The sequence below is a fragment of the Triticum aestivum genome, chromosome 7B (genome assembly GCF_018294505.1).
Source record: "Triticum aestivum cultivar Chinese Spring chromosome 7B, IWGSC CS RefSeq v2.1, whole genome shotgun sequence".
Taxonomy (NCBI): Eukaryota; Viridiplantae; Streptophyta; class Magnoliopsida; order Poales; family Poaceae; genus Triticum; species Triticum aestivum.
Window position 1 is genome coordinate 372,401,202 of NC_057813.1, and position 10,595 is coordinate 372,411,796.

At 46.3% G+C, this 10,595-nt stretch overlaps 2 protein-coding genes across 3 annotated transcripts in view; one reads left to right on the forward strand and one right to left on the reverse strand.

Moving 5' to 3' along the window:
* The window catches only part of LOC123161490 (vesicle-associated protein 1-1), an 8,653-nt gene extending 5,245 nt beyond the window's left edge, over positions 1–3,408 (forward strand). Inside the window, exon 7 of the mRNA XM_044579319.1 lies at positions 2,989–3,408. Within this exon, the coding sequence (XP_044435254.1) occupies positions 2,989–3,099 (111 nt within the window). The 3' untranslated portion in view covers positions 3,100–3,408. The remainder of the gene's footprint in view (positions 1–2,988) is intronic.
* A 565-nt stretch (positions 3,409–3,973) lies between these two features.
* On the reverse strand, positions 3,974–7,462 carry LOC123161489 (putative glycerol-3-phosphate transporter 1). Of its 2 annotated transcripts, none has more exons than XM_044579318.1 (3): positions 7,255–7,462; positions 5,141–6,157; positions 3,974–4,992 (listed from the first exon to the last, which is right to left on the reverse strand). In XM_044579318.1, exons 2-3 carry the CDS (start codon positions 6,072–6,074, stop codon positions 4,430–4,432), a joined length of 1,497 nt encoding a protein of 498 aa, XP_044435253.1. In that variant the 5' UTR covers positions 6,075–6,157; positions 7,255–7,462; the 3' UTR covers positions 3,974–4,429. The 2 variants fall into 2 exon arrangements, with proteins under 2 accessions (XP_044435253.1, XP_044435252.1); XM_044579317.1 differs by lacking the exon at positions 7,255–7,462 and adding an exon at positions 6,940–7,109.
* Positions 7,463–10,595: the final 3,133 nt, after the last annotated feature.

Here is a 10,595-nt window from a genome sequence, read left to right on the forward strand (position 1 = left end):
GCCGCCATCGACAGTACCACCACCCGCGCCTAGGGCTACGGGTCGGCCCCTGCACCAGGTGCAGTTTCCACCGTCACCATCGCCGATCCCCGCTTGGGCGACCGGCTCGTCTTCGGGGCCGGTCTACTCCACGGCGCCGGAACACCCGACGCCCTCCCTGCGGTTTGATCACCCCTCCAGCTCGGCGAACTACGCCCCGGCGCTTCCCGACCCAGCATACGCGCCGGCGGCAACTACGGCCGCCCCCGGGCACGGCGGGCCGACACCCCCTCGCTTCGCCAAACTGGACTTCGCCACCTACGAGGGCACGGAGGACCCCCTCAACTGGCTCAACCAGTGCGAGCAGTTCTTTCGAGGGCAGCGGACGCTCGCTTCGGATCGCACCTGGCTCGCGTCCTATCATCTTCGAGGCGCAACGCAGACCTGGTACTACGCCCTCGAGCAGGACGAGGGCGGCATGCCACCATGGGAGTGCTTCCGGGAACTCTGTCTCCTCCGGTTCGGGCCTCCTATCCGCGGGAGCCGACTGGCGGCCCTCGGCCGCTTACCCTTCACATCCACGGTGCAGGACTACGCCGACCGCTTCCAGGCCCTGGCGTGCCACGCGCCGGGCGTCTCCGCAACTCAGCGCGCCGAGTTATTTGTGGGCGGTCTACCGGACCATATCCGCGTGGACGTGGAGCTTCGGGGACCCCAGGATCTCCAGTCGGCCATGTATTACGCCCACGCATTCGAGCGCCGCGCGGTGGCCATCCAGCAGGAATCACCGTCCCAGACTGCTGGGTCGCTACCCGGACCGGATTCCGCGCAGGGTCGGCCTATGCAGGCTTCTGCTGCACCCCTCGCCGCGGCCGCGGGGCGCCCGTTCCGCCGGCTCACCCCAGCTGAGATACTCGAGCGTCGCCGCCAAGGGTTGTGCTTCAACTGCGACGAACCCTACAAGCCCGGCCACGCCTGCCCGCGACTCTTCTACCTGGAGGTGGCAGACTACATTCCGGAGGACGCCGTCGCCGCCGACCTGGCCGCCCCAGATGTCGAGAAGGTGTTTGACGCTGGTTGATTACCTCGAAGAGTTCAAGCAAGCGCTTCCCCACCTTACAGCTCGAGGACGAGCTGTTTGTGCAGGCGGGGAGAAGTGTTATGGCCGGCCAGCTTAGGCCCGCAAGTTATCTTAGTTTTTATTTTCAGATTAGGCAAGTTATCTTAGGCAAGTTATCTTAGGTTGATTCTTCTACAAGTTATCTAGGATATAAATATAGGTTGTAAGACTCTTTTTGAAGGCAAGCAATAAGAAGAATATTATCTCCTATTGCCCGGCTCCCTGAGGAGCCGGAACCCTAGCCGCCAACAGCCCTAGCCGCCGCCCTTCTCCTAGCCGCGACGGCGCCCTGCCGCCGGCGCGCCCGATCCTCGCCACGTCTCCCTCCATCCTTCCCTTACCACCTACGCCCTAGACCTGGTAGAGTACTTGATCCTACCAGATGTATTGGGCATTTTTACTTGAGGACCAAACTAACAGAGTTATTACATTAAAGTAGTAATATGGAACTATCTTGAAGCTCAAAAGGCACCGAATTGTCGCTTTCTGCATTAGGAATAACAATAGCAATGGATGTATCTGTTTATTCTCAAATTGATGAAAATGAAAGCTCCATAGTTGAAACTGTAAATAAATGAAACATGCCAAGGTTTTCAAATGTATATATGCCAAGCTGGAATGGTGACTTCTGACTTGTCGCAAGACTGGCTGTGGATCCCAAGCTAGTCAACACTGAATTGTTTTAAGTGGCTGTTCCCATGCCAAAGAACTTCTACAAGACATTTTTCCAAAAGAAAGCTACATCCAGAGCAATCTGCATATATATGCTGTTTGTTTTTTGCTACCTCAGCTCGATACTAGTCATGCTGGAGAATCTTCAGCTCCAACATAACATATCAAAGATTTCCTTTTCAATTTATATATTCTGAAGATTAAAACAGTATTCAAATTTCTTCTATGGACTATAACGTCATTTGCTTGGGTTTTTCTCTACTGTTGAGTAATTTTTGGTTTCTGTATTTCAACCTGAAACCGGGCTCTGTCTTCGGTATTTTGATTAAAATCTTCATTATACAAATTCATAAATGCGGTATTTGCAGTCCTTGATGTACAGAGGGAGCCAGAACAGTTTCCACTAAAAGCCACCCAAACAACCACTTGCCCAACTTCCACACTTCTGGAACCTCACTAGTATTTCTAGCAAACCACCCTTGATGTCAGTGTGTCAGTGTAAGAAACCACTATAAGTGCATTGCTACTGAACTACTCAAATCCTTGTTAGGAAAGGTGAACTGAAATAATGAAATTGCATACTCCCACAATCTAAGGCGCGCTTGATTTTGCACGGTCTTTAATGCACAACTTTGACAACTTGATATAATGAAGTGTATGGATTGGGCATGTATAAATAGTATCGTTGTATTTGTGTTGCGAAATAGTTTCATTTCATACATCTTTATACCAATTCTGTAGACATACTATAAGTGAAAATCATAGTCGAAACTGTGTCGAAGACCAAAAAAGGTCAAACTGAGAGATGCAGGAGTTTTGAGGATCATTTAGAAGTGGATAGGAACTTCTGAGCTCATGTCTAACATCTTGGTTGTAAGAAATAGGTTCGTTCAACGAAATGGTCATTTGTTCGTGTCGTTTTAGATTATTGTATGCTAATATGAACAATCCTTTTAAGAACTTGAGCATGGCAAATAAAAGAAATAGTGGTGCATCGATGAAGCCAATAGACAGCTAGAGGAACCTCATGTCGCTAGGCAATAATTGTATATATAGTGATGCCTACCTAAAATATAGACTATGCATACTATTATTCTATCTAGTACTAAAGCTAATAGAAGAAGAGAGATGTTTGTCTGAAACAATTTATATTTACTACACTTTTCTGTCACGAATCTGTGATTCACTTCTATCATGTTTTTTTGTTTATGTCACAGGATATGATGAGACGGGAAGTCAGCAAGAGGCGCGGTGGAGGGTTTTCCTTTGTAATTGTCATAATTGTAGCTTTGATCGGGATCTTCCTGGGCTACATGATGAAGTCATAATTCTTTTCATCCGTATCACTTGACCGTATCGAAGGGAACTGGACTTGCTAGTCATGTTTGGGAACTTGAAAAGATCATTCGAGATCAAATGTCTTCAAGTTCTCCTTTATGTTTTGTCAATATAGGAGTACATGTGTGAGAAATATTGAGCTAGTTTAAGCCTCTTTTGTTGTTAATTTCATCGGTGAGTTGTGCGCTATGATGACGCTGTAACTTGGAAAATGCATCAATTGCTTTTGTTCACAGTTAGACCTGTACTGTGAAATTGTCAGTCCATAGTTGAATGTGTGTGCCATTTGGAAAGGTAAATCTGATTTGTGTTGCAGTAATTTGCTATTCTAGTTTGTGGAAGAACTGGATTTCCCCCTCTTTATACTCTGTTTGGAATATATGGTGATCAATGATTAATAAAAAAATGCCATATTATTTCTTAACCAAGCGGGGGGAGGAAGAGCCAAAACTGTTTTCATTTGTCTACATGTTTATGAGGTCGAACAAATCTATAGAAGAATATATCAACGTCTACAACACCAGATTATTTTCATTTGAAATATCACAAAATACATTTCCATATCTTATTTTTGAACACTTCATATCAATATTTAGTGTTGTCGATGTTTGCATATTTTTCTATAGACTTGGTCTAGCTTAGGACAAAGATATAACAATGAAACATCAAAAGGATATATGTATATGTAGGTTCCTATCCTATTATATAAAGAATAGACTAATATAACAGTGTATATCAGATTACTCCAGAAGTTAGGCGTGTAAACCATACGTTATCTTCTAATAACGAAACTGAAGGCATATGAACAAATAATCAGTACACCATTTACTTTCTTGGACCAACATTTCCCTGGGATGTGGGATCTCAATTCCAAATTTTATCAACTCGATATATTTACAAGTACAAAAGGGGATCAAGATGGCCAGCAGATAGACTCGGATCTCATCTTGTAGAGGGAGATTTTCTTATATCTACCCTAAACAGCAATCACATGCGTACAAGCTTAAATATGCAGTGATACAAGCAAACACAGGCCCAAACTTATTGCCCAATTCGTATTTACAAGGCACTAGGGAAAAGAAACTATGTGGGCTCAGAAACTTTTGGTGTTTTCACCTCCATCTTGTCTAAATAAAAAATCTCGACACAACTTTTCTATCCTCTGCTAGTCATTCCTGGAGTTTGTACAGAGCAAGTCACTCGGAAACCCCATCCTTCAGCTTATTTCAGACTCATACTGATGTCGACCAAGAAGGTGATGGAACTACAAAAAATGTTTCCAGTGCATAATACCACATCTTACAGACCATACTTACAATCTTATACTTGGTCTGAGCAGGTAGTTTGTGCATTGGCGACAACCTTGCTCCCATTGGAAGACAGCTTTCCTCTTAGCTCAGCACAGACAAGATGTGTCAAGAGGAGCCCAGCAAGAAGTGCTGCTGCCATCAACATTGTGAACACGGCACTCCAGCTCTCTGTTGAGATGTATCCTGTGAGCAATGGCCCGATCGCGGCACCAACCGACCCGGTCCCATCAATGATTGCTGTCACAGTGGCCAGTGCCCGAGAATTACCATTCCATGAGCTGTGAGTGCCAAGGTCAGCTGATACTGCGGTTGTGATCAGGGCATAAGGACCATTGACAAACATGCCAGTGATGAACATGAGGCAAATATTCAACATCATCGACATGCTTCCATATGTTCTGTACAAGAAAAGGGCAGGTGTGGCACAGTACATGAAGCTCGCAGCCGTGATTGCTCGTGCATTTAAGCGATCAGAGATGTGACCGGCAAGGACTCCTCCCAACACACCTCCAACATCGAAGACTGTTGACAAGCTGCCAGCCATCGCATCAGAGAGGTACTCGTTGCCAATAGCTGAAACAAGCAAAGGCCTATCACGAATGAACACTTTAAAGCATGGTTCAGGTTATAACAGGAAAAAAAATACAGGCATCCGAGTCGCTACCGAAGCACCAAAGGAAACAATGTTATACAGATTTGAAAGATGAATAAGAAGACTTACGTGTATGGCTGATGTAGAAAGGTAGCCAGTACAGGAAGGTGTATGCAACCAACTTGGAGAAGAAGAGGCAGAGAGCAAACGGTGCAACTCCAGGAATCCTCCATGCCTCCAAGAATCCAATTGCCTTATGTTTCACTTCTTGGCCTGGTTCCAAAAGGGGCTCCTTTGCAGTATCCTTGTCCGAGTTTACCTCCACATCATCAATATCCATCTCCATTACATCAGGACTAACCGGCAAGAAAAAGAACACCACCAACCCAGCAAGAGCCATGATGATGCTGGGGATGGCAAATGACCACCCCCATCCAAATTTCAGCAGAGATGCAGCAAGCAGAGAACCGGATATGTTTCCAATAGAAGTATGTGCGTTCCATATACCCATAATCAATCCCCTCTTGCTCTTCCCAAACCAGTTACCAACAACTGCAACGACTGAAGGCCATCCAGATGATTGAAATAAGCCAGCAATCATCTGAAAGACCAGAAAGTAGTAGAAGTTGTGAATATTTAGCCAATATCCAGCACCAAAGAGCGCAGTGAATATGGCGGTGCCAATCATGCCAATTGTTAGAACAATCCTCAAGTCCATGCGGTCACCAAGATGCCCGGCGAAGAACATCCCAAGAGAATACACCGCAAGGAATGCGACATCTATCTCACCAAGCAAAGTGGAACCATCAGAGGTGTTAAATGGAGACCAACCAATGTTGAGACTGTCGCGTGTGTGCAATCGTCCCCAGGCAGACCCCACTTTTGTCTGGGGATCAAGCTCACTCTTGACAATGCTTGTTATCTTCCGAGTCATATGGAAGCAAGTGTATGCCAAGAATGTAAGGACCAAGACGAGCGTCTGGTAATTTCTTAGAGCCTTGGCACCTTTGAATAACCGGAGGCCAGGAGGTTTCCTACTCGTTGTCTCATGAGACTTGGCCATGAGAACTCTCGACTGTTGGTAACTGCAGCTACTGCCAGAGGCCAAGCAGATGTACACCTCCCGATAAAAAGAATGATCACCACCTGAAATCATCAAAGAGGACGTAAGACAAATGGGCAAATGGAGCGATTCTATGCTAAAATTGATAATTGAAGTTATACATCTCTAGGTGGTTAGTAGCATCCATAAGCAATCGTACTTTAATAAACTAGAAACCACTGATCCAAACGCATCTTTGTAGAATTTTGGTTACCATGCAAATATAGGGAAAATGGATGCACCCAATAATTCAACACATTTCTTAAAACTTTAAACTCCGTTAATCCCAACACAACTCTGTGCTATTTGGTTAACACGCAAACATGGTAAAAATTCACACATCTAATTATCCAAAGCAATTTGGGAAACAAATTGATCAATATGTTGGCTAGCCCAGTTCAATGATCGCAAGTGCAAGTCATCCACTAGATCACCAAAAACGGAAACCCATCTTGCTCTTGTTCCGCACAATATGATCACGTCATCTGTGACCTATTTTTTTTTGCATCTGTGACCTAGATCATGGAGAACACACGGTACAAAGGACTGATGATACACTGTTCTTATCTCCAACACCACAAATCAGAATTCACCCCTATTATTGAGTGCAAATGCGTTCCTTAGCAATCAACCGACTTAGACGTGACTCTAAAGTATCAAGTATCTACTTACCATACTATTAACTGGGGCAGGTAAAAAGATTCCCAAGTGGATGTATGGGGGAAAAAGGCTGATCTGACGTGAATATCCCCGGATAAAAATTCAGGGTCTCCATCACAGGAACTAAACTTAGTATTGGATATTCGAAGTCCAAAATATTACTTACTGTTTAAATGCTCTATCCACGGCTACCGAGCAGTACCACCAGCAGAACAAGCACCTAATTCAGGAAATAATGGGAGAGATTATCGTCTCTCTCTCTCTCTCTCTCCCATGAATCCTAAAGGGACTAAAAATCCTTCCCAACTCCCTGCCCTCGGTCCAACCCAAACCTCCCCAAAACCCATCACCCCTCGCCGCCAAACCAACAACCCGACGATCCAAAGAAGCAAAGGAAACAAGCTTACGGATTGGGCTGCAGAATCAGTAAGGAAGGAGGAGGAGGGAGATGAAGAAACCGGGATTCGGGACGAGAACACACCTCCGCGGCGGCGGTGGACTGCTCTGCCGATCTGCGACGAGCCGCGGCAGGTTGGATTGGGGGTTTAGTGTGAAAATGCGCACGCGCAGGCAGGACAGGAGGAGATGGCTGGGGAAGGAAGGAAGGAGGGCGTTTCTTTCGTCTCTTGGCGTCTGTTTTTTCTCGAGAGTTTGGGTGGCTCGACGAGTTTGAGCGAGGCTGGCTTGCATTTATTCTGATGGCAAGCCAAGCTTGCAGAGGTATTTACGGCGATGCCCTTGGACCATATTGCCCTTCCACTTTTATTTATTGTCTGGAGCAGATTGACGCCACAGGGTTCACAAGCAAAAGTCACGCTAAACGTCAACCACGGGACTGGTCATATATTGGGGAGGCTCTCAAGCCACATCAAACACGTACTCAAAAGTCACTATTCTTAGTAACAAATTTATCGTAATGTTATCTGACGGATGTTCGCAGTATCAAAACCTGGCAAAAGCCCCAGAGCCGTCAGATTTAGATCTAACAGTGGCAGTTTTTGCCCAATACATACCACAGTTTAAACAAAATGCCATGACAGTTTTGAAAAACACCACCCCCAACTGCGCAAATTGCCATCCCCAGGGGTCGCGCTTGCCATCATTCCTGGAGAACGGGCGCCATGGATTGGGGTCCCAAATTTAAGTGACAGTTGTGTAGTTATCTCATAATCTACTTCGCAAGTTCCCTCAAATAAATAAAATATATGCTTCGCACGCAAATCCCAGGAAGAGGAGCACTAGTTTTGCACTCCTTGTAAAAAATGTTCTGAGTCGTCGATCGGCTTCGCTTTACGTAGTCGCTCGCGATAGTGACTCACTTTCCACATGGCCACACGGGTCACCCTCGCCCCTCCCATCCTTCTCTGCTGCCCTCATCCTTATCGGCTGGAACCCAACGCATCTACAACCCTTCCTCAACCAACAACACACCTGACTCCCTTCAACCACACCAACACCCCCCCGCTACCGTGACGTGCGCCACAATCAGGGAGGAGGGAAGGCAACTGCAGGTGTTGCAGATTACGATCTGGTGCTTTCGATGGCGGTGGTGGATGCTGTGTTGGAGTGGACTACGACGGCCGCATGCTCAACCACGGCGAGTGCGTGCTACGACCACAGCGAGCACATGCTGGGACCACCACGACTTCGAGCTACGACCATGGCTGTCGCGTACTACAATAGTGGGGCGCGAGGGATGTTGCGATGGGTGGTGCATACGACTGTCATGTGCTAGAACCGAGATAGACGCATGCTGGGACCTGTGAGCAGCGATGCTACGATGGCGTCCACCACAGCTGGAACCGGACGACAGCGATGTTGTGACCACAGGCGCCGCGTGCTAGAATCGGTCGGCGATGATGGTACGACTGCGTCCGGCACCGCTGGAACTGGACGACGGTGATGTTGTGACCACGGGCGCCGCGTGCTAGAATCGGTCGGCAGCGATGCTGTGACCACGGGCGCCGCGTCCTAGAACCGGGCAACAACGATGTGGTGACCATGGCTACGACGTGCTAGAACCGGCTGCGCGCACGGTGTGCTGGAACTTGCCACAGGAGATGCTGGAACCATGACCGGTATGAGCTGTGTCGGTCACCAGGTGAGGTGCAACGACGAAGCGACTAGCTGGAACCATGACTGGGACGATCGCGTCGGTCACCGTGGCGAGCTGCGACGGCGATCGGACTAGCTAGAACTGTGACCATGGGATGCTGCAATGGGGGCAACGGCTTGCTGGAACCGCGACACACTGGTGAGCTGTGACGGTCACTGCGGCGAGCCAGAACCGTGGTCGTGGGTTGTTGAGATGGCTCGACGATGAGCTACAACAAGTATGACGAGGAGCTGCAACTAACGCCATCGGATGCTGGGATAGGCATGGGATGAGCTGCACGGGCATTGGGGGATAAGTTGCAACCAACAGTGCAGATAGCTACGACCGATGATGTTTTTTGTTGCAACCAATGACACACTAGCCATACTACAACCGGGTGAAACTGTTGCGTCGATGATGACATTGAGCTGCAACAAGGGCGGCGATATGCAATGGGAGGCGGGGGTGGTGGCCGGGGAGGACGACTGGGACGACAGGGGACATGACGAGCGCGCTGCGTGAGGGTGAAGGATGGTTGTGCGTATGAATCAATTTTGAGGGAAGAAAATGATATGGATCCAATGGCTCGGGCCCAACGCAATCCGATGATGCGGAAGGCCACTGATCCGAATTTGACGTAGGTCCACCGGAGCCAAGCGCTGCCCTTACATAAAATGGAACTCCTATGCCAGCATGACCTAGGCCATCAACCACAATATCAATTTGGACACACCCTGGTAACAAGTTTGTGATGGATGATATGTTAAGGGGAAGGATGGACTTTTCTTTTGTGTTCCCTAACTTCGATTGTACATGTTGATAACTAACTTTTGAACTTATGCATCCTCAATTTGTTGAAATTCGCATTGCCAACTTTTACTACCAAATTTGTTCGTAGTAGATGCTAAGCTTTGCTTCCGTTGTACACAGTGAAGAAGCTAGACCTTGCCAAATTATTTGCTTACTTTTCTTCTTCATCTATCTACCATCTACTACTCCCTCCGATCGAAAATAAATGTCATGGTTTTAGTTCAAGTCAGTACTACTTATAAAACCATGAGTTTGATGAATCCAAATAATTTGAGCCATCCAACCACCTATATCCAATGTCCCATGTTGCTTCAATGATATATCATTCACATCATCAATATTTTAAAACCATATTAATTGCATTAATCATAATTTAGAAATGACATTAATTTTATTAAGCACAATTATTCATGGAGTCAATATTTATTGTGGTTAATCCTTTTTATGCGAGGATATTGTGGTTAATCCTTGAAACGTGTCTTGCACGTACTACACGATTAACAAAAGGCAATTTTAATTTATCTAGTCCACTTTTGACTTCAATTTTTTTAAGTTAGCAAAAACACTTCTAAGGTACACCAAACTAGCTAGTGGATACCTCGCAAAAAAAAAACTAGCTAGTGGGTAAGGTGTGGGCGTGTGGCACACACATTCTGTACTGCAATCATTTCATGAAACTTGTGATGCATTTTTCGATTTTTAAGTTCACTTTTCGATTAATGACAGTTCTCAGCAAGTACTCCCTCCGGTCCTTTTTACTCTGCATATTAGGTTTGTCTGAAGTCAATCTCATCCAACTTTGACCAAGTTTATATAAAAAATTATAGACATTCACATAACAACACCAATATCATTAGATTCATCTTGGAATATATTTTCATGTTATATTTATTAAATATTATAGATGCTAATAATTT

Bases quoted from the DNA above. Each gene is read 5' to 3' on its own strand.
- LOC123161489 (XM_044579318.1), bottom strand. From the start codon at position 6,074: ATGGCCAAGTCTCATGAGACAACGAGTAGGAAACCTCCTGGCCTCCGG. The intron at 4,993-5,140 runs GTAAGTCTTCTT...TGCTTGTTTCAG, and splicing joins TTTCTACATCAGCCATACAC to CTATTGGCAACGAGTACCTC.